The sequence below is a fragment of the Elephas maximus genome, chromosome 3 (genome assembly GCF_024166365.1).
Source record: "Elephas maximus indicus isolate mEleMax1 chromosome 3, mEleMax1 primary haplotype, whole genome shotgun sequence".
Lineage (NCBI taxonomy): Eukaryota > Metazoa > Chordata > Mammalia > Proboscidea > Elephantidae > Elephas > Elephas maximus.
Genome location: NC_064821.1, coordinates 93,774,300 through 93,802,256, shown reverse-complemented (window position 1 = coordinate 93,802,256; position 27,957 = coordinate 93,774,300). Strand labels below are relative to the sequence as shown.

At 37.3% G+C, this 27,957-nt stretch overlaps 1 protein-coding gene across 2 annotated transcripts in view; it reads left to right on the top strand.

Moving 5' to 3' along the window:
- Positions 1–27,957, top strand: part of FAF1 (Fas associated factor 1) — a 602,340-nt gene that overhangs the window by 185,672 nt on the left and 388,711 nt on the right. For both annotated transcript variants that reach the window (XM_049875181.1, XM_049875180.1), the window contains exons 3-4: positions 2,837–2,883; positions 12,161–12,366. In XM_049875181.1, coding sequence (XP_049731138.1) covers positions 2,837–2,883; positions 12,161–12,366 — 253 coding nt within the window. The remainder of the gene's footprint in view (positions 1–2,836; positions 2,884–12,160; positions 12,367–27,957) is intronic.

Genomic DNA, 27,957 nt, shown 5'->3' with positions numbered 1-27,957 from the left:
GCTCCATAGTCAGCCCCTGGCATTTTTCTGACTGATGATATTGAGCTTTTGCATCGTCTCTTTCCACAGATGTAGTCGCTTTCAACCATTTCATGAGGTAGCATATGATCAGGAGCCAATGGTGCTGAGGGAGGAAGTCCAAGCTTCACTGAAGGCATTGGCGAAGAACAAGGCTCTAGGAATTCATGTAATATCAATTGAGGTGTTTCAACAAATGGATACAGCGCTGAAAGTACTCATTCCTCTATGCCAAGAAATTGGGAACGCGGCTACCTGGCTAACTGGAGGAGATCCATATTTATGCCTATTCCCAAGAAAGGTGATTGAACAATGTCATTAATATCACACACAAGCAGAATTTTCCTAAAAATCATTCAAAAGCGGCTGCAGCAGTATATCAACAGGGAACTGCCAGAAATTCAGGCTAGATTCAGAAGAGGACGTGGAACCAGGAATATCGTTGCTGATGTCAGGTGGATCCTGGCTGAAAGCAGAGAATACCAGAAAGATGTTTACCTGTGTTTTATTGACTATGCAAAGGCATTTGACTGTGTGGATCATAACAAATTATGGATAACAGTGCAAAGAATGGGAATTCCAGAAGACTTAATTGTGCTCATGAGGAACCTGTACGTAGATCAAGGGGCAGTTGTTTGGACAGAACCAGGGGATACTGATTGGTTTAAAGTCAGGAAAGGTGTGTATCAGGGTGGTATTCTTTCACCACACATATTCAATCTGTGTGCTGAGCAAATAATCTGAGGAGCCGGACTATATGAAGAAGAATGGAACATCAGGATTGGAGGAAGACTCATTAAAAAACCCAGTGCCGTTGAGTTGATTCAGACTCATTAACAACCCTTAATATGCAGATGACACAACCTTGCTTGCTGAAAGTGAAGAGGACTTGAAGCACTTACTGATGAAGATCAAAGTCCACAGGCTTCAGTATGGATTATACCTAAACATAAAACAAAAATCCTCACAACTGGACCAATAAGCCACATCATGACAAAGGGAGAAAAGATTGAGGTTGTCAAGGATTTCATTTTACTTGGATCCACAATCAACACCCATGGAGGTAGCAGTCAGGAAATTAAAAGATGCATTGCACTGGGCAAATCTACTGCAAAGGATCTCTTTAAAGTGTTGATAAGCAATGATGTCACCTTGAAGACTAAGGTGCGCCTGACCCAGGCCATGGTATTTTCAGTTGCGTCATACGCATGTGAAAGCTGGACACAGAATAAGGAAGACCCAAGAAGAATTGACACCTTCGAATTGTGGTGTTGGTGAAGAATATTGAATATACCATGAACTGCCAAAAGAACGAACAAATCCATCTTGGAAGAAGTACGACCAGAATGCTCCTTAGAAGCAAGGTTGGTGAGACTGCGTGTTACATACTTTGGACATGTTGTCAGGAGAGCTCAGTCCCTGGAGAAGGACATCATGCTTCATAAAGTACAGGGTCAGTGAAAAAGAGGAAGACCCTCAATGAGATGAGTTGACACAGTGGCTGCAACAATAGGCTCAAACATAACATTGATTTTAAAGATTGTGCAGGACCAGGCAACGTTTCGTTCTGTGGTACATAGGAGTTGCTATGAGTCGGAACTGACTCATCGGTACCTAACAACAAAAAGTGTTCTTTCTATTCTGTTCCCCAGTTAAAATTTGAACCAAATCTTTCCAAGCTTTGGAATTTTGTTTCTTTTCTAACATTATAGAATATTTTCTTACCATTCACTATTATTTAGCAAAGGAGATACTTGTATGTGTGACCATTGCTGTCAACAGAAATGGGATGATTGATCTGGCACTAGGCAGAGATTCTTCCATGGAATTGGTGGCTTTGAAGTTGTGGTGGAAAGGCAAAGTTGAAATGGTCCCCCCCTCTTTTTTTTTTCAGAAAATCTTCCCTATTGCTCTGCAGTGAGCTCCTCACAGTCCAGGATGTGACAGCTTGCTTGCTTAGTAGCTTTCAAAAACATCCGTGTTGCACCTTTGTGGTGTTTTGGGTACTTGGTGACATGATAGCTTATAGATGAATTTCAGGAATGTTTTACATAAGGAAACATCTCTGATGATGCTCTTTCCTCCCTTTTATAACCTGATATAGTTGTGGTGGAGCCCTGGTGGCATAGTGGTTAAGAGCTCGGCTGCCATGGCAGTTGGAATCCACCAGGCGCTCCTTGGAAACCCTATGGGGCAGTTCTGCTCTGTCTTATAGGGTTGCTATGAGTTGGACTCAACAGCAATAGGTTTTTTTTTTTTTTTTTTTAATAGTTGCGGTGTTATGTTTATCAAAGAACTTTTGCCTCTACATTCTTTCCTTCTGAGTGTTATTTTTAAGAATAATGATTATAACATGAAATAATGAATCGAATTCTTGAGCTAATTTTTGCTTGATCATGGAGGTTTGCATTTGTGATTTAAATCTTGCTCTGGGGAGGGAAATAAGGTTAAAAAGATAGCTTTAAAGCTTTAAGGTACTATATTTTACTTGTTCTGACATCCTTAAGCATTGGTTTTGAGGATGGTTTGCTTCAGTGAGCTCTATGGAATTAAGCTTTTAATAACTTAAGGTTTAGGGATATTAAATGCCAAATGCATGTTTTTTAATCTCCTAAAATATGGTTTTATTATCGGAAAGTAGAGCAACATTTAAATAGAGAATATTTTCCATCATTAAGGAAACATTTAATATTTTGTTTAAACAAGTTTTTCAAAATATACTTATTTCCCTTTACAGTGTTCTGTCTACCCCTCCCCCCTTAAAATAAAAAAAGCTTTTCTTTTCAATTAAATGGCCTTCTCTGATTTTTGTTTGCAGGCAGCTATCAATGGTGTAATACCCCAGGAAAATGGCATTCTACAAAGGTATGTTACAAGGCATTTCTCATTCAACAGTGAGAATTTAACAGAGCAAAAATAAAATCGTTATCTTGTTTTTCACTATTTAATAGAGCATTTGATTTTTGGTATATAAGTTTATTAATATAGTCATTGCTCTTTTATTTAGTTATGTTAAGTCTCTAAAGTCTTCAGCTTTTAACTCTGTAACTTTATTTCAGATTGGGTAATACCGCCTTTTGAGATGGTTATGTTATTATTTTTTTAAAGAAAGGATTTCAGAGTCATCTTCTGATTTGTAAGATGGAAGGAATTGAGTCCTTTAAACTTTTGGCGTTGAGAAAATGAGATATGGCTCGATGACTGAATGGCCTCAGAATATTTCTATCATCTTTATCTCCAGCCTTGCTACAGTCTTTTTGTCTCCATCTTGGTTTATAAATTAAGTATATAATAACTCGTGACAGTTTGATTAAGTCCATGATAAAACTTCACAGAGCTCTGGACTATTTTACCTGAAGAATCTGTGTTAACATGTGGAGTGGTCTTAGTGGTTTTGCGTTATTGCCAGAAGGTAAAATCAAAAGATGGTGCCAAGAGAGCCATGATAATTATAAAATAATGTTTTAAGTTAAAAATAAATTTATAACTTTCTTTTCTCCTTAAAATAGGAAACTCTGGTTCTGGATTAAAAGGGCACACTACAAAGTCATAGGAGGTGAAACCACACTCCCTTCCAAGAGTAGTTTCGTTACTCGATTTCCCCTCGCTCTGAATTAAAGCTGTGGTAGCTGGGCTTTCTAAGTCAGTGAAGCATAATCTGGGAAGTGCGGATGGGGCAACAGACAGCAGACTCGGAATGGGGTCGTTTGGAGAGGAAGGAGGTGCTATGGCACAAACATCAAAATATTTACCATAAGCTGCGAAGTGTCCTGTATTTTACAGTAAACTATTTTTAGGGTGGATTCAAAATTTTCTGTGGTACCTATATCACCCTTATGGTTTTCAGGTGAAATCAATGATCAGCAGACTGTCACCCACACCCCCTTTTTTTAATTGTCAGAATTTCATCCAGAGCAAACGTGGCTGATTTCCAGGGATTCTACCAACTTATTTCCAGGGGGCAGGGACAGGGTGTCATTTTCAAATGCATTTAATTCTATTGAAATCCTTGTCTAGAAAGCAAACCCAATGATTTCGTCCTTTCATGGCCTTTTTCCCCTCCTTGGTTTAGAAAGTTTTAGACTGCGAAATACGGCTCCAGTTTTATTCTTGAGTAAATGCTATTGCCATTTTTTGTGCCAAAATTTTTGCTATGCTAAACTCTTGTGGGCTCAGCTGCTTGGTTCTGAGTATATATTGAATGTATCTTACAATTAATAGTATTTGCTATGGGCGAACTCTAGAAATTCCCTCTCCCTGGAATGTCCTATCTCTCCTGTCACAGGTGATACTCTTTGCTGAAATTTTGTTTATAACTAAAGATTCAGTACTGGGTTTCTAATAAGATTACTTTAATAATATTTGGTATTTAACTTTCACCAGAGTGGGATTTTTGTTTGTTTAATTTCCTTATTTTAAGGGAATAAATCATGTCCACATAAGAAAATCAGTTGTATTTAGTAATGGTCTTCAACTATTTTCCTTCCTAACTTTTTTTTTTTAGCATTTAAATCACTATGAATTTGACATACCTGAAAATTCCTCTTGTGTGCCTATTAAGTGCGCTCTTTGTACTATCTGACAGGCTTAACACTAAAAGTGGAAATTGTATATGCAGGCAGTTAGAAGGATCTTTGTATGTTTAATTTTTATAGTGAAATTGAGTATAGTCTGTGTATACAACTGACTGTTAATTTTCAGTTTATTCCTTAATAGCAGAAAGAGTTGCCAGATACCACAGTTTAAAGAAATTGCTGTGTTGTGTAATATATTCATGGGATTATGAACTTTTCGATAGGAAATAATTGAATACCCACAGCACTGTTAGGTATGTTGATACTTAACTCCTTTGATCAGAGGTGATAAAAAATTGTAACTTATAGGCAATTTAAAGGAGTGTTTTAAAAAATATATAAATTTTTTTTAGAGGGAAAAGAGCCACTGTCCTTGTGCTTTATACGTGTTTCTGAAGTCAGATTTTATGTGTGAATTCAAAAGTGGGAATCTGGTTTTTAATGTAGCCATGAAATGTCAGATACTGTGCTAGGCAGTTGACATGTTTTTCCTCAATACTCATTACAACCCTTGTGTACAATATTCAGTGCTCATTAATGAGTATTAATGTAATACTTATTTACATTATAATGTGTAAATATTCATATTGCACAGATGAGAAAACTAAGGTTAGAGAGGTTATATAGATTGTTCAAGGTCACAAGTCAAGTAGATAGTGAAGTATGTCTTGTCGTATTCTAAAAGCCATGCTCTTTCTTCTCTACCGTTCTGTCCTCTTCAAGGTCAGTAAATCAGGCATGTAACATCTTTTGTTTCAAGATTTTTCTTTAGGTAAAAAAGTTGAAATCCAATACATGTCTATAACGTCTTTCTCCTACAGCTTTGTTTTTGCAGTTATTGTTTTAATGTAAGCCAGGTGAAACAAACAAACAAACAAGCAAAAAACCCAAACCCACTGCCGTCGATTCGATTCCAACTCAGAGAGACCCTATATGACAGAGTAGAACTGCCCCATAGAGTTTCCAAGGAGTGCCTGGCAGATTCGAACTGCTGACCTCTTGGTTAGCAGCGGTAGCACTTAACCACTTTGGCACCAGGGTTTGAGCCAGGTGAAGACAGATATTATTATCCCTCATTTTACAGGTAGAGTCGACGAGGCATGAAGTGAGTTGGCCCAGATGATACAGCATGATGTTTATGGAGTCACGAATATAAGCAAGTCTTTTGGCTCTTCCTCTAGGAATTATTTCACTAGACAATATATATTGTTAACACAATATATTTACAATGTGTGAGTTATTCATTCAAATGTAAACCATTTATTCAGTCATAAACAAGCATTGAGTGTGTGCATGTGTATTCACTACATCTTGGTATAATATTTATTCAGCATGTTGTCTAAAGCCTCTTCTAAAATAATTTTTGGAAATAGTTATTGTTAGAAAAAAGTGCTAGTGAGTTATTTGCACTCGTAGAGAGCAGATGCTGTGTTTTCTAAAAATTAACTTTACAAATTAATAGTGTAATTTAACTTATTGACAGAGTGAGTGGTATTTATCAACTCATTCATTTTATGACCAGGCAAGTGTACAATATGTTCACTTGCCCACTGTTTTAATTCATTGCAGACACCTAGAGAAGACAGGACTTGTTTTCAAACTTGACCATTGTGCTTTCAGAATATATATGAATATCCAGGTTGTCTGACTCAGAAAGTGCCCATTTGGCTGGTTAGTTACTATGTGTTGTTTTCTTTAATGCTTGTTTTAAAAATCTGATTTTATTCACAAGTTTATCTTCATAACACATTTTTTTTTTTTTTTTGTATCTAGAGGTTGGCCTTTAAAAAATGGAAATAATAAACAAGTACAGAGTTCCTGTTTATTTTCTTTGTTCATTGCCTTCCAAAAGTCTGTGTGATATGTAGAGGAAAACTGAGTAAGATAAAAACAGTCTTTCAGTTGAAGTTTAGATCCAAAATAGATTTTGCCATAGAGCTTCCCTCACCAATCAGTGTCTTTATTGGGTTTAAATTTTTTTTTTTTCAGTGTCTAGAAATCTTTTTTTTTTTAATTATTTATTTTTTAATTGTACTTTAGATGGAGGTTTATGGAGAAAACAGTTTCTTATCAAACAGTACACGTATTGTTTTGTGACATTGGCTGCCAACCCCATGACATGTCAACACTCTCCCTTCTTGAACTTGAATTCCCCATTACCAGCTTTCCTGTCCCCTCCTGACTTTTAGTCCTTGCCCCTGGGTTGGTGTGCCCATTTAGTCTCATTTTGTTTTATGGGCATGTCTGACCTTTGGCTGAACTGCGTTAAAAGAGTGTCTAGGGGCCGTACTCTCAGGGTTTCTCCAGGCTCTGTCAGACCAGTAGGTCTAGTCTTTTTTTGTGAGTTAGAATTTTGTTCTGCATTTATCTCCATCTCTGTCTGAGACCCTCTCTTGTGATCCCTGTCAGAGCAGTCAGTGGTGGTAGCTGGGCACCATCAAGTTGTGCTGGATTCAGCTGGTGGAGGCTGTGGTAGTTGTGGTCCATTAGTCCTTCGGACTAATCTTTCCCTTGTGTCTTTGGTTTTCTTCATTTTCCTTTTCTCTAGACGAGTTGGAACCATTGGAGTATCTTAGATGGCCTTTCACAAGCTTTTAAGACCCCAGACGCTACTAACCAAAGTAGAATGTAGAACATTTTCTTTATAAACTGTTATGTCAATTCAGCTAGATATTTCCGGAGACCATGGTCCTCAGTCCTCACCCCAGCAATTCACTCCCTCAGGCAGCTTAGATGTGTCGGTGAAGCTTCCGTGACCTTGCCTTGGTCAATTGTGCTGACTTCCCCAGTGTTGTTTACTGTCTTACCCTTTACCAAAGTACCACTTATCTATTGCCTAGTTAGTGTTTTTCCCTCCCTGCCTTCCCCTTCCTCGAAACCATCAAAGATTTTTTCTTTGTGTGCATTAAGTCTTTTCATGAGTTTGTGTCATAGTGGTCTCATGCAGCATTTTTCCCGTTTGATTGACTTACTCCACTCAGCGTAATGCCCTCCAGATCCATCTATGTTGTGAGATGTTTTGTAGATTTATCATTGTTCTTTATTATTGCGTAATATTCCATTGTGTGTACGTACCATAGTTTGTTATCCATTCATCTTTTGATGGGCATTTAGGTTGTTTCCATCTTTTTGCTATTGTGAATAATGCTACAGTGAACATGGATGGGTATGTGTATGTCTATTTGTGTGACGGCTCTTATTTCTCTAGGATGTATTCCTAGGAGTGGGGTTGCTGGATTGTATGGTATTTCTAACTTTTTAAGGAAGCGTCATGTCGTTTTCCATAGTGGTCGTACCATTTTACATTCCCACCAGTAGTACATAAGAGTTCCAAGCTCCCCGCAGCATGTCCAACATTTTTTATTTTCTGGTTTTTTGATTTGTGCTACTGAGTTGGGGTGAGATGATATCTCGTTGTAGTTTTTGATTTGCATTTCTCTAATGGCTAGTGATCTCAAGCATTTCCTTATGTGTCTGTTAGTTGCCTGAATGTTTTCTTTGGTGAAGTGTCTGTTCGTATCCTTTGCCATTTTTTAATTAGATTATTGTCTTTTTGTTGTAGAGGTATTGGATTTTCCTATAGATCTTAGAGAATAGACCTTTGTTATTTGTCATAGCCAAATTTTTTTCCCAGTCTGTAGGTTCTCTTTTTACTCTTTGGATGAAGTCTTTTAATGAACATAGTATTTAATTTTTAGAAGATGCCGGTTATCTAGCTTATCTTCTGGTGTTTGTGTATTGTCAGTTATGGTTTGTATGCTATTCATGCCATGTATTAGGGCCTCTAGTGTTGACCCTATTTTTTCTTCTATGATCTTTACAATTTTTCGTTTAATATTTCATCCATTTGGAATTAGTTTTTGTGTACAGTGTGAGGTATGGGTCCTATTTCATGTTTTTACAGGTGGACGTCCAGTTTGCTGGCACTGTTTGTTAGAAAGACTGTCTTTTCCCCATTTAATGGACTTTGTGTATGTGCAGGTATGTGGTAAGTTCACTCCAGCATTCCTATTTTTCTAAACATCTGAATGTATTCTATATTGTGGCAGGAAAGTTCAGTCACCTTACTCTCATTAAACATAAACTACTTTGAGATATAAGTTCCATTTAGCCAACAAGCTGTCTATTACAGGTGCTATAGCAGCTTAAGGTAACACATTATATTTAGCCTGATCCAAACTCTTTTGATCAAATACCGAATTTTTATGCAAATAGCTTGTGCGTTCAACATTTGTTTGCCAACTGTGCTGTCTCCCCCACCAGATATTTTTCTAAGAGCCACTTTGCCAATTTTTTGACATGTTGCTGTAAAAAATATTAGTATAGAACACTTATGAAAATACCTCGAAGGGAAGGGTGTGGTTGGCAAACAAATGCAGAAGGTGTACATTATTTGTGTGCAAATACGGCACCCTTTAAATTCATTTCTATACTTATTTCCCAGATTTTTGCTGATACAAGTTATCAAAATCTTATTATTTTTGAGTATAAGCCGTTTCCTTTCATTTAAGACATTGAATTTGTTCTCTTGTAGCATGTCTAGATCTGATTTTAGAGGCAGTAAGAAATAGTGGGGGTGGGTTTTGAGAATGTTGTTGTTAGGTGTTACCTAGTCGATTCCGTCTCATAGCAACCCTGTGTAAAACAGAACGAAACACTGCCCAGTCCTGTGCAGTCCTCAGAATTGTTCTTATGCTTTAGCCCATTGTTGTAGCGACTGCGTCAATCCATCTCATTGAAGGTCATTGTCTTTTTCGCTGACTCTCTACTTTACCAAGCATGATGTCCTTCTCCAGGGACTGCTCTTTCCTGATAACATGCCCAAAGTATGTGGGACATAGTTTCACCATTCTTGCTTCTAAGGAGCATTCTGGCTGTACTTCTTCCAGGACCAATTTGTTCATTCTTTTGGCAGTCCATGGTATATTCAACATTCTTCCCCAACACCACAGTTCAAAGGCTACAATTCTTCTTTGGTCTTCCTTATTCATTGTCTAGCTTTTGCGTGCATATGAGATGACTGATAACACCGTGCCTTGGGTCAGGTGACCTTACTCTTCGAGGTGACATCTTTGCTTTTTAACACTTTAAAGAGGTCTTTTGTAGCAGACTTGCCAATTGCAATGTGTTGTTTGATTTCTTGACTGTTGCTTCCATGGATCCAAGAAAAATGAAATGCTTGACAACTTCAATCTTTTCCCCGTTTATCATGATGTTGCTTATTGGTCCAGTTGGGAGGATTTTTGTTTTCTTTATGCGGAAGCGTAATCCACACAGAAGGCTGTAGTCTTTGATTTTTATCAGTAAGTGCTTCAAGTCCTCCTCATCTTCTGGTACTGTATTAGATAATGTTTTGTTGCTATTCATATGGCTTTCACTGGATAATTTTTTTCAGAAGTAGACCACCAGGTCCTTCTTCCTAGTCTGTCTTAGTCTTGGAAGCTCAGCTGAAACCTGCCTACTATGGGTGGCCCTGTTGGTATTTGAATACCAGTGGCATAGCTTCCAGCATCACAGCAACACGCAAGCCCCCACAGTACAACAAACTGACAGACACGTGGGGGGTTTGAGAATAGGTATCCTGTTTCAAGACAGCTGTTTCAGGTAGGAGGAGTATTACAGAATTTTCAAGCAAGGGTAGCTTTAGTCATGGAAGGGAGGGCTGTTTCTGCTTACAAAAGAGACTGAGAAACACCATCGGAGTTCAAGATTCTAACCTTCGTCTGAGTCCACCCCTGTGTTCCCATCCTATACTTTAGGGCCCTACCTCTTCCAAAATAACGCCATAACTTTCGCTCAGAAAGTACGTTATTCAGCTTTCACTGTAATTCTGCAAATCTTCACAATCACATTTTGAATCTAATTCTCAGCGGAGTTTTCTCTGTGGTTACAAGAAATAAATTTTGAAACCATTTTTGAAGCTCTGTAGCTGAGAGTTTAAAACTCTGAGCTTTTCATTTTCTTTTGTAAGCTCTCTAGTAGATTCAGAAGCAGTCATTTCACCGTCCTTATTGTTATTATTGCCACCATAATGGTGATTTGAAACAGACATTGCGTGTTCTTAGGCATTTGTTTCAATAAGCATGTCATCATAATTAACTACAAGTAATAATTTAATTAAATGTTAGGTCAGTGTATGGCATGGATCACTGGTATCCCTTTTTCCATTGGCACAGAGTTTAGTACTGCATTGAAGGTCAAGGATATAATCAAGCCAATTCCTGAATCCCATCTTTGAGGGTATGTTTCCTGGCACATCTTCATTGTATCACATTCCGGTCAGGATAATGAAACCACACTAGGTATTTCAAGAGAGGAAATTTATGTAGGATTGGTTATACGGTATGGAAAACTAAAAGAGCAAAAAGGGAAAGCTAAAGCAACCTAGATATATAAACTGCTGGAGGAAGTTACTACTTTTAGGTTTGGAGAACAAAGTGGTCAGCAACACTTCGAAGCTTAGAGAGACCCCACTGAGCTGGGGCTAAGACTTCTGAGAAATGCGTGTATCCAGTTTCTGCTGGTGTCTCTGAGGAGACGTCAAGAAGATGGTTGTGAGAAAGCTGAAAAAAAGCAGGTGGCTTGAACTTGCCTGATGATGCCGATGAAAATGTGTGTAAATAGAAGCAAGTCTCTCCTCCCCTCCTAACTACTAATCTTATCCAGTGTACCAAGTTTGAGGCCTGAGTTCTTACAAGTTACCAGACATTGTCCTAAACCCTTCATATACTCTATCTGATTTAAACCCTGCAAATATAATCATTTTCTTAACTTTACGGGTGAGATAGCTATTAAGGGTAAAGCCAGGGTTTCACTTTTATTTTTCTTTATAATGGAGAGATTGACTTGTTTAAATGTTAATGAGCAGAATCTAGAAGAGAGGGAGAAGTTGGAGATACTAGAATGGAAAAGGATAATCCACAGTGGAAAGCTAATGAGAAGATGGTTTTAGATTTTGTATAAATAGGAGGAATTATGTTTCCTCTGTTTTACAGGAGGGGAGAAAGAGAGAGTATATACGCAGGTTAGTGGTGTAGATTTGATATCAGGAAGATGAGGGAATTTCTTTTGATGGCATCTTTCTTCTCTGCAAAGTAGGAAACAATAGCAACTTTTGAGAGTGAGGAGTGAGATAGGGAGAATGGAGGTTTGAGGATATACTGGAGAAATTTTGAAATATTATAGACTGAGGAAAGTAGAGTGAATGGGTCAACTAATGAATCATTGGATAAATGAGAGTAAATGAAGGAGGAAACAGTGTTCTAATTCAGTGAGTTTAAAATGATGTTTTACCAACATCATCATGACATAAGGCAAAAATCTCATTAAATGCTAAATGATAGGATATTGCTAACAAGCATAGAAAAGTAAGAATGGAGAGGGGGGGATAATGTAACTTTTTGTCACTGGGGAAGATTTCGTGAAGGAAGTAGAACCTAAGTTAGGGCTTGATGTGGAGGTAGGTAAACTTGATAAGAACAACACAAGCCAAGGATGGACAAGGGCTCCTAGTGATATTGTGTAATGATTTGGTTGACAGTAATGCTTTTTTTCTGTCAACATTTCAGTGAATACGGACGTGAGAGCATACCAGGATCTGCATTTGATCCAGCAAGTCGCTCAGCTTCAGCTCCTGCTCCCTCTTCCTCTTCAGCATTTCGACCTGTAATGCCATCCAGGCAAATTGTAGAAAGACAACCTCGGATGCTGGACTTCAGGGTTGAGTACAGAGACAGAAATGTTGATGTGGTACTTGAAGACAGCTGTACTGTTGGTAAGGTTTTACTACCATAAAGCCTTCGTAAATAAATTAGGCAAACATTTGGTAAACATTCAATTTGTATTCTTTTCTTTTGAGTTGACTACCAACAAGAAAAAAAAAAAAAGCTGCAAATTGAATCTGGTATTTTCCCATACAAATCCTTGTACTCTGTTTTTAAATACTGTGTTCAGAGTGAAGTAAGTCTGAGAATAATTTTTCTTTTTGTTCTGCATATATGGAGTGGTATATAGGGTGGATGCAACTCAAAAAAGCATCCTGATTATTAAGCACATTGCAGCTATCAAACCGTACAATTTTACAACTGATCCTTACTCATTTTGTATAGTATGTTTAATGAGAGATCAGCCATAATACAAGTTCCATCGCTCTTTCTCCTACCAGCTGGATAAATGCTACAGTAGTAGTCTATCAAAGAAAGCACAACATACATGCTTGCCTGGGAGACTTTACCAGGTTATCATAGGGTTGCTATGAGTCAGAATTGACTTGACGGCAACAGGTGTTTTTTTTTTTTTAGAGAGAAACTTTATTAAATTCATACTTGATTCAGATTATTCCACTCTCATTGTAGAATCAGATATTGTATTAATTTCTATTTTTATGTTGTTTTACCTTAAATCTAAACTTCAGTTATTTCTGAAATGTTGCCTTTTTAAAAAATTCTATATTGTGCTTAAAGTGAAAGTTTACAAATCAAGTCAGTCTCTCACACAAAAACTTATATACACCTTGCTACATACTCCCCAATTGCTCTCCCCCTAATGAGACAGCCCGCTCCCTCCCTCCACTCTCTCTTTTCATGTCCATTTCGCCAGCTTCTAACCCCCTCTACCCTCTCATCTCCCCTCCAGGCAGGAGATGCCAACATGGTCTCAAGTGTCCACCTGATCCAAGAAGCTCCCTCCTCACCAGCATCCCTCTCCAACCCATTGTCCAGTCCAATCCCTGTCTGAAGAGTTGGCTTTGGGAATGGTCCCTGTCCTGGGCCAACAGAAGGTCTGGGGGCCAGGACCACCAGGGTTCTTCTAGTCTCAGACCATTAAGTCTGGTCTTATGAGAATTTGGTGTCTGCATCCCCCTGCTCTCCTGCTTGCCTTTGTTTTTTATGGGAAGATACTTTTTAAATTTTATTTACTTTTTTGATTGAGACACATTACATAGAACAGCAAGGCTGTTAGAAGAGTAATTTATTTCCAAACACTAATCAGATTATGGTATTTTCTTACTTAAAACCATTCAAAAGCTTTTCCTCAGTGTTCAAATCTTTAACATGGCCTGTAAATCCTTGCTTGATTAGACCCTTCCCTAGCTTTCTGGTTTCATCTTGTATGATTCTCCTCCTTGCTTACTATGCCAAGTCATGAGGAACTTCTTTCAGTTCCTTGAATAGGTTGAGTTACCAGTCCATTCAGGGCGTTTGTGTGTGTTCCTTCTGTCTCGATTTCTCTCCTGGTCCAGCCATTCTCCCTGTACCCATCCCGTGCCCCCAAATGTCCTCCAGTATATTCTTTAGCACCATCTATTTCCGCTTTCATAGTACATAATATAGTATAATCTGTTTAATTATCTTCCTTCCCCACTAGTATGCTCTATGGAAACCCTGGTGGTGTAGTGGTTAAGAGCTATGGCTGCTAACCAAAAGGTTGGCAGTTCAGATCCACCAGGTACTCCTTGGAAACTGTATGGGGCAGTTCTACTCTGTCCTGTAGGGTCACCATGAGTTGAAATCGACTTGATGACAGTGGGTTTGGTTTTTTAGTATGCTCTATGAGTACAAAGACCATTTCTCTTGATTGCTGTATTTTTATTTCCTGGCGCACAGGTGCTTAATAAAATACCTGTTGACTGAATTACAGTTAAACAGTTCATCTCTGGAGTTTACTATTTATGTGAAATTACTTTATTGGTAATATGTTCTGTGTGCTATTCATGGCTAGAGTGTGTGTTGCTTCAGCTTCTTTTCATATTTCGTGCTTGTGACTAGGACCCCTGAAAACGAGCATAGGATATAAAAACCCACCAGCTACATACCAAATAAAACTTCACATTAACTCTTGGCAAAAAACGAATGCTGCATTCAGTAATTTCAGGTCTCCTCTGAAAGTTGTATGGAGTTAGAAGAAACTCCTTGTTTTTAAAAGAAAAGGACAAATAATTTTAATAAAAATTAGGTATAGGACAGCAGGATTTATATATTGGACAAAAGCTTTTCTGTGTATATCATATAGTCAGACCTGTATTTTCATCCTGGTTCTGACATTTAATAGCTGTGTGGTCTTGATCTTTCTCCCTAACCTCTCAGAGGCCAAGCTCCCTTATTCCATAAAACGAGAATAGTGATCCCTATCTTCGAGTGATATTGTGGAGACTAAATAAGATGTTACAGATGAAGTGCTTAGCATAGGCCTGATACATAGTAACAACTTAGTAAATGATAGCTTGTGCTGTTCTTTCTGGGTTGGTACCTTTACATGTGCCGCTGCTGAATACTTTCAAACTACATCTTGATTTTCTGGCTGGCCACTTGTATAGTGAGAAACTTACAAAGTCATCTTACCTACTTGTACAAGATATCCTATGCCAGCTAGGAATGAAGACCCAAAGCAGTAATGGATTACATTTAAAGTGGTATATTTCAGTGTAAAAACCTGGAATCTTAGTCCATAAACTTCTTCAGCCCTCAGCTTGAGGTCTGAGTTCTTACAAGTTACCAGACATTGTGCTAAACCCTTCATATACGCTATCTGATTTAAACCTTGCAAATATAATTATTTTTTCCACTTTACAAGGGAGATTGCTATTAAGGGTAAAGCCAGGGTTTCATTTTTATTTTTCTTTATAATGGAGAGATTCACTTGTTTAAATGTTAATGAGAAGAATCTAGAATAGAGGGAGAAATTGGAGATACTAGGAAGGAAAAGGATAATCCACAGATTTGCTATTATTTTCAAAGCTTCAGAGAGCGAGTTTCTGCAATTTTCTGTTAAAACTCAGGATCAGAGAAATGCTTTTTTTCTTCTGAAACACATCCTTTATGCTGATGTTTAAACCTATGACCTTTAGTTGTATCATTTCACCATATTTGATTCAATCTGTATGTTGAACAGTTAATCTGAGAAGCCAGACTGTATGAAGAATAATGCAGCATCAGAATTGGAGGAAGACTCATTAAGAACCTGTAGTGTGCACATGACACAACCTTGCTTGCTGAAAATGAAGATGACTTGAAGCATTCCTGTTGAAGACCAAATACTACAGCCTTCAGTAGGAATTACACCTGAACTTATAGAAAATGAAAATCCTTGACCAGTAAACAACATCATGATAAGAAATGAAGAAACTGAAGCTGTCAAGGATTTCATTCTACTTAGATCAATGACCAAAGAAGCAGGAGTCAGGATATCAAATGACATATTGCATTGGGCAAATCTACTGCAAAAGACCTCTTTAAAATCTTGAAAAGCAAAGATGCCACTCTGATGACTAAGGTACACCTGACCCAAACCACGGTATTTTCTGTTGCCTCCTATTCATGTGAAAGTGGACAATGAAAAAGCAAGACTGAAGAATTGACACATTTGAATTGGGATGTTGGCAAAGACTACTGAATATAACATGGACTGCCAGAAGAACAAACAAATCAGTCTTGAAGGAAATAACACACCCAGGATGCTACTTAGAAGTGAGGATGGTAGGGCTTCGTCTTGCTTACTTTGGACACGTCGTCAGTAGCGACCATTCACTTGAGAAGGACATAATGCTTGGAAAAGTAGAGGGTCAGTAAAAGGGAGACCTTCAGTGAGATGGATTAACACAGTGGCTGCAAAAGTGGACTCAAATATACCAACAATTGTGAGGATGGTGCAGGACCAGTCAATTTTTCGTTCTGCCACATAGGGTTTCCAAGGAGTGGCTGGTGGATTCAGAGTGCCAACCTTTTGGTTAGCAGCTGTAGTTCTTAACCACTGCGCCACCAAGTCTTCTAATAAAGTATGCCTGTTGCCATTGCATTGATTCCAACTCAGCCACCCTATAGGACAGAGTAGAACTGCCCCATAGAGTTTGCAAGGAGTGCCTGGTGGATTCAAACTACCAGCCTTTAGGTTAACAGCCGTAGCTCTTAACCTCTTCTCCACCAGGGTTTCCAATAAAGTATACACGTATATAATAATGTATACAAGGAGCCCTGGTGGTGCAGTGGTTAAGTGCTCGGATGCTAACCAAATGGCCTGTGGTTCGAACTCGCAAGCTGCTCTGCAGGAGAAAGACGTGGCACAAATCTCAAGTGTATGACTTAATGAATTTTTACATATATAAAAACTCTTGTAACTACTACCACTTAGATCCAGATAGAGAATATTTTCAGCACCCCAGAAGACTCCCCTTATGTCTCCATGTAGTTATTCACTACCCTCCTTTTTAAATCACTGTTCAAACCTTCGTTACCATGGGTTACTTTTGCCTGTTTTTGAACTTCATATAATTGAGATCGTACAGCATGAATTCTCTTGGGTTTAACTTCTTTCATTCAGTATTATATCTTTGAAATTCTTTCCTGTTGTCACATGGGTCAGTAATTTGTTTGTTCTTTGCTGCGCAGTATTACATTGTATGAACATACCATGATTTACCCTTTTTACTGCTGATGGATATTTGGGTTGTTTCTAGTTTTTGGCTGTTATAAAGCTTCTGTGAATATTCTTGTACATATCTTTGGCATACATAAGCACTGTTTTTTCTTGAGCTTAAAATGGAGTTGTTGGATCATAAGATGTTTAGATTTAGCAGATACTGCCAAACGTTTTTCTGAAGTGTTTGAACCAATTTACACTCCCACCAATAAAAGAGCTTGCCAGCACTTGATACTGTTTTTTTTTTTTTAATTTTAGCCAGATTCCTGATCCTTTCTGAATTTCATTTTATTTTTTTCCCTTCATATTAGAATCCATGTCCCAGAGTTTATTTTTAAGTTAAATCCTGTACAAGCTCGCAATTTCTTTTCCCTAACGTGGCAGTTACCTGCATTCTTACTTCATGTTGATGGTTCAAACTCATCAAACTGTCTTGAATACATTGAGGATTCCTCTCATATAGTTTTCTAGACCTGTGCTTTTCTGTTTTGTTTCATTATGAAGTCTTTCTTTGAAAAAAAAAAAAAATTTTTTTTTATAACATTGAGTTGAAAAGCATAATCACACACAAAAATTTGAAATATAGAATTTTTTGTCTTTAAAACTTCAGTCAAAATTGACCATTGTTGTTCATATAGATTTGCATTAATATAACTAAGGCATCTTTGATCTACTAGTTGGGAGCCACTTAAACATGGGTGACCATGCCTTTACTTTCTTAGTTTGGTGATGAGTATTTTTAGTATCACAGGGAGCAGAATTCAGTGCCGTATGAAATGTTTCCTTTTATTTATTTAAATGGTTTGTTACATATATATTTACCATATACATACTCAAAAAAATTCAGTAAACTTTTCCTTTTAAATCTTAAAATTAGCTCAGATTTTATCTGTTTTAAGAAAACTAGAATGCAGTCCTATATTAAATAGTTTTTAACTGCTGTTATGTGGGATGTGGCTGAGTAATTGTCTCATTTCAAAGTGACCTGTTTCTTATCGTTGATGGAACTTTTGGTGTGTGGTGGAAGTGCATGGATATTTTGATCACTTCAACCACTTTCTTAACTGAATGAAATCCTCTGCTCCTTCAAGGATAGTGATCAGAAACACTGGCTTTTCTGGGTTATATATGTTTATGTTACTTTTTAATCTATCATAATTTAGAGAATATGATTATGGAAATATTTTAAAACTTCATCATAGAAACATGAAAGAATTTCTTTGTTGGCTCTGTGATACACTGTAAAAGCAGGCATGTGCCCAAGGATGGTAGAGTAGGAGCAGTCAAGTTATCATTATATTTGAAAACAGGTACAATTAAAACAGTTACAAATCTGCTGTAACTAAAATTTGTTTCAAAATGAATTGTAAACCATATACTGTTATTGTATGATATGTACCTTCTCCTGCTTCTCTTAACTGTTCTAATTGTTTTGGTTCTGGATTATAGTGATTCCTGTATTATGAATCACATGCCAGGCAGAGAATCATGTTATACACTTCCAAGAATCAGGCAGTGAAAACCTTATGGGTCACAACAATCTGATTGACAACTGATCATGAGGATGGCACAGGCCCAGGCAGCGTTTTGTTCTATTGTGCATGGGGCCACCATGAGTCAGGAGTCAAGTTGATGGCAATTAACAACAACATGCTGCTAAATAAATACTTGTTGAGGAGATGAATGGTTCCATAAATGATTATATGTGTATGTATATTAATTTATCCACCATAGAAAATTAAAAAAACAAACAAACCCTCATTACATAGTTTGTCTATGTAGACCATCGTACTGTTATTAAGGAATTTGACAGATACTGATTTTTTGCTTAGCTATATACGTATGGGGAGCCCTGGTGGCACAGTAGTTAAAGAGTTCGGCTGCTAATGAAAAGGTTGGCAGTTTGAATCCACCAGCTGCTCCTTGGAAACCGTACTGGGGGGAGTTCTACTGTGTCCTGTAGGGTCGTTATAAATCTAATGGGCTTGATGGCAGTGAATTGGTTTTTAGGTTTATATACATATGAGTACTAAATGCAAAGATATGCTAAATAAGATCATGCAGCCTTCTCTGTTACTAACAGGAAGACTCAAGGAGGATCTTTTTTTTTTTTTTTAATAAAAAGGCAGTCAAGAACTTTATATCAGAGTGACACCTAGTGGTAATTGTATTGGCCTGTTAAAGTTTTTGATGTTCTATTTATTATTGCATTTTCATTTTAATACACAAAAACCTTGAGTTTTCTTATCCTGAGTAAATTTAAAGAATTATTTTAAAGTATCGATTCTTCTATAAAATACTACCCAGTGCAAAGTAGTGTGATCTCCTCGAAGGCAGGAATTATTGTGTATTAATATGCTTTTTTAAGATCTAGCGCAGAATTTAACATCACACACAGGTAATTTGTTCGGTAAAGTTTGTTGAATCAATGCTGTCAGCAAAACCTTGTTTAGCTGGGCCTTATTTCTGCAGCATAGCCTTAGTAGCACTTCTGAAATGTAGCAGAAAAATAGGTCTTTTTATTAGTTGAACCATTTGTCTTATTTTCTTTTCTGTTTTTAATCTGCTTTCACAAAACTACCGCTATTATATTGGACATGATTTTAGTTTAAAAGAATCGGGTTGAATATGGAAAGATTTAAAACATTTAGCAAGTGCATTCTGAGCTCGAAAAGTAGTTCAGGATATTTCAAAACAGTTTTTGTCCTGAGTTCATAAACTTAGTTTCTGATTTTGACTCTGCAGTTTAGATTACTGTGTAATCTTTGGCAAATGCCTTAACCCGTTTATGCTTAGCCACCTTTGTGAATGGTAAGCCCTGCGTGCTTGCTTTTGTTATTAGTATACACGAAAAGAAGGGAAGAGTGATAATCTTACTTGCCTTGCCAAGGGTGTTGTGAGGATGCAATCACAAGAGGGCTGATCACAGCTTGTACCAATGGGGTGCATTAGTAGCATTGCTGTTTGGTCCTTCTGCAAACTAATGTCTTTGCCTCAATGCCGATTAATTATGTGCTCTCCAAATAATTTGTGAAGTCATTTTAAAATCTAAATAAGCAGCATCTCAAACTGTGGTCGTAATGTTCGTAGTTTTTTATGTATTAGGAATGTTTTTAGTTAATTTAGCTTCACATTTGAAACAGTATACTTACTGTGATTTTTTTTTTCCTAAATAGCGAAGTATATAAAGAAAGAAGTGAGTATTTTCCTTTTCCCTCAGTTCACTCACTCCCTGCTGTGATTAGTTTGGTATATGGTTTGTGGTTACCATTTTATAAAAAGTCTTTAAACTTTATTTTCTTTAAAGTTTTTGTTCCCCCAACTACTTTTATCCTTCATCTTACTTTTGTTGTGTTATCTTCAAAGCAAGGCGGTGAAAAATCAGAAGCATAGGCTTATTATATTTTCCAACGTTTTTTTATTTTCTGCCATTCCTCTTTCAGGCTCCTCTTTCTCTGTTCATTTCCTACTATCTTTCTTTGAAAGATTCCAAGATAACTTTTTTCCTTTGAAAAATTGTGATTATACACATTGACAAGTTAGAGTCATTGCGGATGCTGACACATTGTCTCTTCTTTTTCCCATTTTCCTTAAAGTAGAAATCTTTTAAAAAGTTGGCAGTCTGTTCCCTAAGAGCTTAAAAATAGGATCAGTGTTATTTATTTTCCCAGTAAGTCCTCTTCTGAAAAGTTGCTGGGTGGTGCAAATACTTAACATACTTGGCTGCTAACTGAAAAGTTGAAGGCTCTCATCCACCCAGATGTACCTTGGAAGAAAGTCCTGGCAGTCTATTTCCAAGAAATCAGCCATAGAAAACCCTGTGGAGCACAATTCTATTCTGACATACATGGAGTGGCCATGAGTCAAAACTGACTCCATCACAACTGGTTTTTCACTTTCCCAAAGTCTCATATTTAGCAATTACTGCTGAGAATTAGGAAGCAGGTTTCAAAACACTTTTGTGCAGTCAGAATAGGTCATTCTATTTGAGATGTTTGTTGATTACTCTATGCTTAAATTATGCTAAGTTTTGGGGCTTTGTGTAAATATGGCAGTCCTTATCCCAGAGGACATGGTCTATACTGGGGGGAAGAAGACATGGAAATAAAGACTTATATTTATTTATACTAACAAACACACACACTTTACACACGCCACTATCCTTACATCCTATACAACATTTACAATGACACTGTTTCACAGAGATAAAAATTATCCTGTTATTATTATCCCTGTACAAAGATGAATAAATTGAGGCACAGAGACTTCTTGAACCAGAAATTCAATCTTAGATCATTCAGTCAGCATTGTTCCAGTAAGGTAATTTCTAAGATAAAAAGTACATACAGAATGCTATGAGGATGTTGAAAAGGAAACAATTCAATTTAATCTGAGGTGTGTAAGTATGGGAAGGGGATAAATAGGGTTATGTGGGTGGTCAGGAAAGATTTCAGAGAGGAATCAGGCTATGAAATATGAATCAAAATATATCATGTGGACAAATTGGGGAAAAAGTTTATTCTAGGCAGAAGTAAAACACAAGGGCAGGAGTGACAATGGTGTGTCTGAAGGAACAATCAGGAATATATAGTCTTGAGCATAAAGTTGGGGTTGGGATTTTCCTGTAGCTGAAAAATTCACTTAAGTAGAATCTCTCCTTTTCTATCATTGACAGATTGGTTCTACCCTTTTCTTCTCCAGCCGTACGTCTGCCCTTTTATACTCATTGAATCACTTATTTTCACATTACCTTGAAATAGTCAGAATCTACATCCTCATTTTATAGAAATGAGAATTGACAAAAGAGAATAAGTGATTTATTGGTTCACGTAGGTTAGTGGGTTTGGAGGAATCTGTAAAAACCAGTTAGTCTAACTGTCCAGCAATTAAACAGTCTCTTCCACAACATTTTTATCTTTGGATCATCTAACGTGTGCTTAAATACTTTGTGATGGGATGCTTATTAATTTAAGGCAATAGTTCCATTGTTGGAAAACTGATTAAAATTTTATAAATGAAAATCGTTTTTTATATTCCAACTACATGCCGAAGAAGAGGTATCAGTTTTGTAGTTTTTCCTTATTTTGAGTTGCCACCTGTAATCTCCACTCCTTTGACCTCATTCTGCTTTCAGGGACAGACCATGTGGTGTTCTCTTGATAGTTCTTCAGATATTGAAAGATAATATTTTTCCACATTTCTCCAGGCTAAATATTTTCAGATCATTTAACCATTGCACAGAGTTGTGTTGAAATTAAAAAACATGATATAGTTGTTATTTGTTGTTACAGCCATTGTTTCTGACATAGCACTTTCAGATACTTTTTTACCTTATAACCATGATTCATTTTAGGATGCCAGTACTGCACATACAATATGGCACTCATGTTGGTGCCCACCTTGGGTTGAGAGAACACAATTGGTCTGTCTTCTTCCTTGATTGGGGGATGGCATTTTTACAACCCAAAAGCTTTTGGAGCTGTTTTTTTCATGATGCTGTTTCAGAGTTGTCACAGAGTAATGTTGACTGGTGTTCCTTCTTACCCCGTGCTATCTCTATACTTTACGTATCTTTGCACAGCAGTTGTTACTATGGTTTCTTAATATGTATGTATCTCTGTTAAAATTCCTTAAGAGTGTACATAATCTTTTTTTTAATTTTTATTCTGCTTTAAGTGAAAGTTTACAAATCAAGTCAGTCTCTCACACAAAAACCCGTGTACACTTTGCTACACACTCCCAGTTACTCTCCCCCTAATGAGACAGCCCGCTCCCTCCCTCCACTCTCTCTTTTCGTGTCCTTTTCGCCAGCTTCTAACCCCCTCCACCCTCTCATCTCCCCTCCAGGCAGGAGATGCCAACATAGTCTCAAGTGTCCGCCTGATCCAAAAAGCTCCCTCCTCACCAGCATCCCTCTCCAACCCATTGTCCAGTCCAATCCATTTCTGAAGAGTTGGCTTTGGGTATAGTTCCTGTCCTGGGCCAACAGAAGGTCTGGGGGCCATGACCACCGTGGTCCTTCCAGTCTCAGTCAGACCATTAAGTCTGGTCTTATGAGAATTTGGTGTCTGCATCCCACTGCTTTCCTGCTCCCTCAGGGGCTCTCTGTTGTGTCCCCTGTCAGGGCAGTCATCGGTTGTAGCTGGGCACCATCTAGTTCTTCTGGTCTCAGGATGATGTAGTCTCTGGTTCATGTGGCCCTTTCTGTCTCTTGGGCTCATAATCACCTTATGTCCTTGGTGTTCTTCATTCTCCTTTGATCCAGGTGGGTTGAGACCAATTGATGCATCTTAGATGGCTGCTTGCTAGCATCCAAGACCCCAGATGCCACTCTTCAAGGTGGGATGCAGAATGTTTTCTTAATAGATTTTACTATGCCAGTTGACTTAGATGTCCCCTGAAACCATGGTCCCCAGACCCCTGCCCCTGCTACGCTGGCCTTCGAAGCATTCAGTTTATTCAGGAGACTTCTTTGCTTTTGGTTTAGTCCAGTTGTGCTGACCTCCCCTGTATTGTGTGCAGTCTTTCCCTTCATCTAAAGTAGTTCCTATCTACTGTCTAATTAGTGAGTACCCCCTCTAACCCTCCCTCCCTCCCCCCTCTCGTAACCACAAAAGAATGTTTTCTTCTCAGTTTAAACTGTTTCTCAAGTTCTTATAATAGTGGTCTTATACAATATTTGTCCTTTGCAACTGACTAATTTCACTCAGCATAATGCCTTCCAGGTTCCTCCATGTTATGAAATGTTTCACAGATTCCTCACTGTTCTTTATCGATGCGTAGTATTCCACTGTGTGAATATACCATAATTTATTTATCCATTCATCTGTCGATGGGCACCTTGGTTGCTTCCATGTTTTTGCTATTGTAAACAGAGCTGCAGTAAACATGGGTGTGCATATATCTGTTCGTGTAAAGGCTCTTATTTCTCTAGGATATGTTCCAAGGAGCGGGATTGCTGGATCGTATGGTAGTTCTATTTCTAGCTTTTTAAGGAAGCGCCAAATTGATTTCCAAAGTGGTTGTACCATTTGACATTCCCACCAGCAGTGTAGAAGTGTTCCAGTCTCTCCACAGCCTCTCCAGCATTTATTATTTTGTGTTTTTTGGATTAATGCCAGCCTTGTTAAAGTGAAATGAAATCTCATTGTAGTTTTGATCTGCATTTCTCTAACGGCTAATGTTTGTGAACATTTCCTCATATATCTGTTAGCTACCTGAATGTCTTCTTTAGTGAAGTGTCTATTCATATCTTCTGCCCATTTTTTAATTGGGTTATTTGTCTTTTTGCAGTTGAGTTTTTGCAGTATCATGTAGGTTTTAGAGATCAGGCGCTAATCAGAAATGTCATAGCTAAAAACTTTTTCCCAGTCTGTAGGTAATCTTTTTACTCTTTTCTTGAAGTCTTTGGATGGGCATAGGTGTTTGATTTTAAGGAGCTCCCAGTTATCTAGTTTTTCTTCTACATTCTTTATAATGTTTTCTATACTGTTTATGCCATGTATTAGGGCTCCTAACGTTGTCCCTATTATTTCTTCCATGGTCTTTATCGTTTTAGATTTTATATTTAGGTCTTTGATCCATTTTTGAGTTAGTTTTTTGTGCTTGGAGTGAGGTGTGGGTCTTGTTTCATTTTTTTGCAGATAGGATATCCAGTTCTGCGAGCACCATTTGTTAAAAAGACTGTCTTTTCCCCATTTAACTGTTTTGGGGCCTTTGTCAAATATCAGCTGCTCATATGTGGATGGTTTTATGTCAGTTCTGTTCCATTGGTCCATGTATCTGTTGTTGTACCAGTATCAGGCTGTTTTGAGTACTGTGGCGGTATAATAGGTTCTAAAATCAGGTAAAGTAAGGCCTCCCACTTTGTTTTTCTTTTTCAGTAATGCCTTATTTATCCGGGGCCTCTTTCCCTTCCATGTGAAATTGGTGATTTGTTCCTCCATCTCGTTAAAGAATGTCGTTGGGATTTGGATCGGAATTGCATTAAATGTATAGATCGGTTTTGGTAGAATAGACATTTTTACAATGTTAAGTCTTCCTATCCATGAGCAAGGTATGTTCTTCCACTTATGTAAGTCTCTCTTGGTTTCTTGCAAAAGTGTACTGTAGTTTTCTTTGTATAAGTGTTTTACATCTCTGGTACGATTTATTCCTAAGTATTTTATCTTCTTAGGGGCTACTGTAAATGGCATTGATTTGGTGATTTCTTCTTCGATGTTCTTTTTGTTGATGTAGAAGAATCCAAGTGATTTTTGTATGTTTATCTTATAACCTGAGACTCTGCCAAACTCTTCTATTAGTTTCAGTAGTTTTCTGGAGGATTCCTTAGGGTTTTCTGTGTATAAGATCATGTCATCTGCAAATAGAGATAATTTTACTTCTTTCTTGCCAATCCAGATGCCCTTTATTTCTTTATCTAGCCTAATTGCTCTAGCTAGGACCTCTAGCACAATGTTGAATAAGAGCGGTGATAAAAGTCATCCTTGTCTGGTTCCCGTTCTTAAGGGAAATGCTTTCAGGCTCTCTCCGTTTAGAGTGATGTTGGCTTGTATAAATGCCCTTTATTATGTTGAGGAATTTTCCTTCAATTCCTGTTTTGGTGAGAGTTTTTATCATGAATGGGTCTTAGACTTTGTCAAATGCCTTTTCTGCATCAATTGATAAGATCATGTGGTTTTTGTCTTTTGTTTTATTTATATGGTGGATTACATTAATGGTTTTTCTAATATCAAACCAGCCTTGCATACCTGGTATAAATCCCACTTGGTCGTGGTGGATTATTTTTTTGATATGTTGTTGAATTCTATTGGCTAGAATTTTGTTGAGAATTTTTGCATCTATGTTCATGAGGGATACAGGTCTGTAATTTTCTTTTTTTTGTGGTGTCTTTACCTGGTTTTGGTATCAGGGATATGGTGGCTTCATAGAATGAGTTAGGTAGTATTCCATCATTTTCTATGCTCTGAAATACCTTTGGTAGTAGTGGTGTTAACTCTTCTCTGAAAGTTTGGTAGAACTCTGCAGTGAAGCCGTCCGGGGCAGGGCTTTTTTTTGTTGGGAGTTTTTTGATTACCTTTTCAATCTCTTTTTTTGTTATGGGTCTATTTAGTTGTTCTACTTCTGATTCTGTTAGTTTAGGTAGGTAGTGTTTTTCTAGGAATTCATGCATTTCTTCTAGGTTTGCAAATTTGTTAGAGTACAATTTTTCATAATAATCTGATATGATTCTTTTCATTTCAGTTGGGTCTGTTGTGATATGGCCCATCTCGTTTCTTATTCAGGTTATTTGTTTCGTTTCCTGCATTTCTTTAGTCAGTCTGACCAATTGTTTAGGAATTTTGTTAATTTTTTCAAAGAACCAGCTTTTGGGTTTGTTAATTCTTTTCATTGATTTTCTGTTCTCTAATTCATTTAGTTCAGCTCTAATTTTTATTTTCGTCTGGTGCCTGATGGATTGTTTTGTTGCTCGCTTTCTATTTGTTCAAGTTACAGGGACAGTTCTCTGATTTTGGCTCTTTCTTCTTTATGTATGTGTGCATTTATCGATATAAATTGACCTTTGAGCACTGCTTTTGCTGTGTCCCAGAGGTTTTGATAGGAAGTGTTTTCATTCTCGTTGCATTCTGTGAATTTCTTTATTCCCTCCTTATTGTGTTCTATAACCCAGTCTTTTTTGAGCAGGGTATTGTTCATTTTCCAAGTATTTGATTTCTTTCCCCTGAATTTTCTGTTATTGATTTCCACTTTTATGGCCTTGTGGTTTGAGAAGATGCTTTGTGATATTTCGATGTTTTAGATTCTGCAAAGGTTTGTTTTATGACACCTAATATGTGTTCTATTCTGGAGAATGTTCCATGTGAGCTAGAAAAAAAAAGTATACTTTGCAGCTGTTGGGTGGAGTGTTCTGTATAAGTCTATGAGGTCAATTTGGTTGATTGTTGTAATTAGGTCTTCTGTGTCTCTATTGAGCTTCTTACTGGAGTCCTGTCCTGTGAGAAGCTTATTAAATGTGTAATTCCTGGGCCGAATCCTGTACACTGAGATTCTGTAATGGGACAGGGTACACCAGTCTGTATTTTTTAAATAAATAGCATGGGTGAGTGATGAAATTGACTCAAGAACTACATCTTGAAAAATATTGATATAAAAATCTCTTTCACCTTTATCTTCATGCATCACCTTTTCCTTTTCAGCATAGGCAGTTTATGCTTTTATTCACTGTTTCTTATCTTGCCATTTTAAGAGCCTGTATTAACAGGTTTCACATTTTCTATTCCTCATTCAATTATTTTGCTTTACTGCTAGATTATTTTTTTGCTTAAAAACCTGTAATGAGTTCCCCATAGCCAATCAATATGCATGGTTGAAATCTGGCACTTAGAAGGAAGCCTTTCAGTAGATATGCCTGGCTTTGAGCACCATTTCCTTTTTGAGGCCTAGGAAGGAAATTGCCTCTTTATGTTTTTAAATATTTTATTTCCAACCTCATCCTTATTCCAGTATTCATTTTGGAAAATTTATGAGATGCACAAAAGTATACAAACAAGTAAAAATGGCCAGCAATTCTACTTAGTTAAAATTTAACTATAGTTAAAATTTTGCTGCATTTATTTCCAGTTTTACTCTATGTCGATGATATAAATATATATTTCTCAAAATTGAGGTTAAGCAATATTTGATGCTTTATAATCTGCTTTTTTCACTTGTATTATTACATCGTGATCATTTGCCCATGTTTTAAAGAACATAGTTTTTAAAGCCTGTACCATGATTTATTGGACCCATGTCCTTTTGCTAGTTATTTTGAGTTTTTCATTATAACAATACTGCGCTGAACTATTTTGAACTTCAGTGATTATTTTCCTTAATGTGGATTCCTGAAAGTGTAATTCTGAGTCAAAGGGCATGTACGTTTTTAAGGTTTTGGGTATATTCTGCAAATTACTCT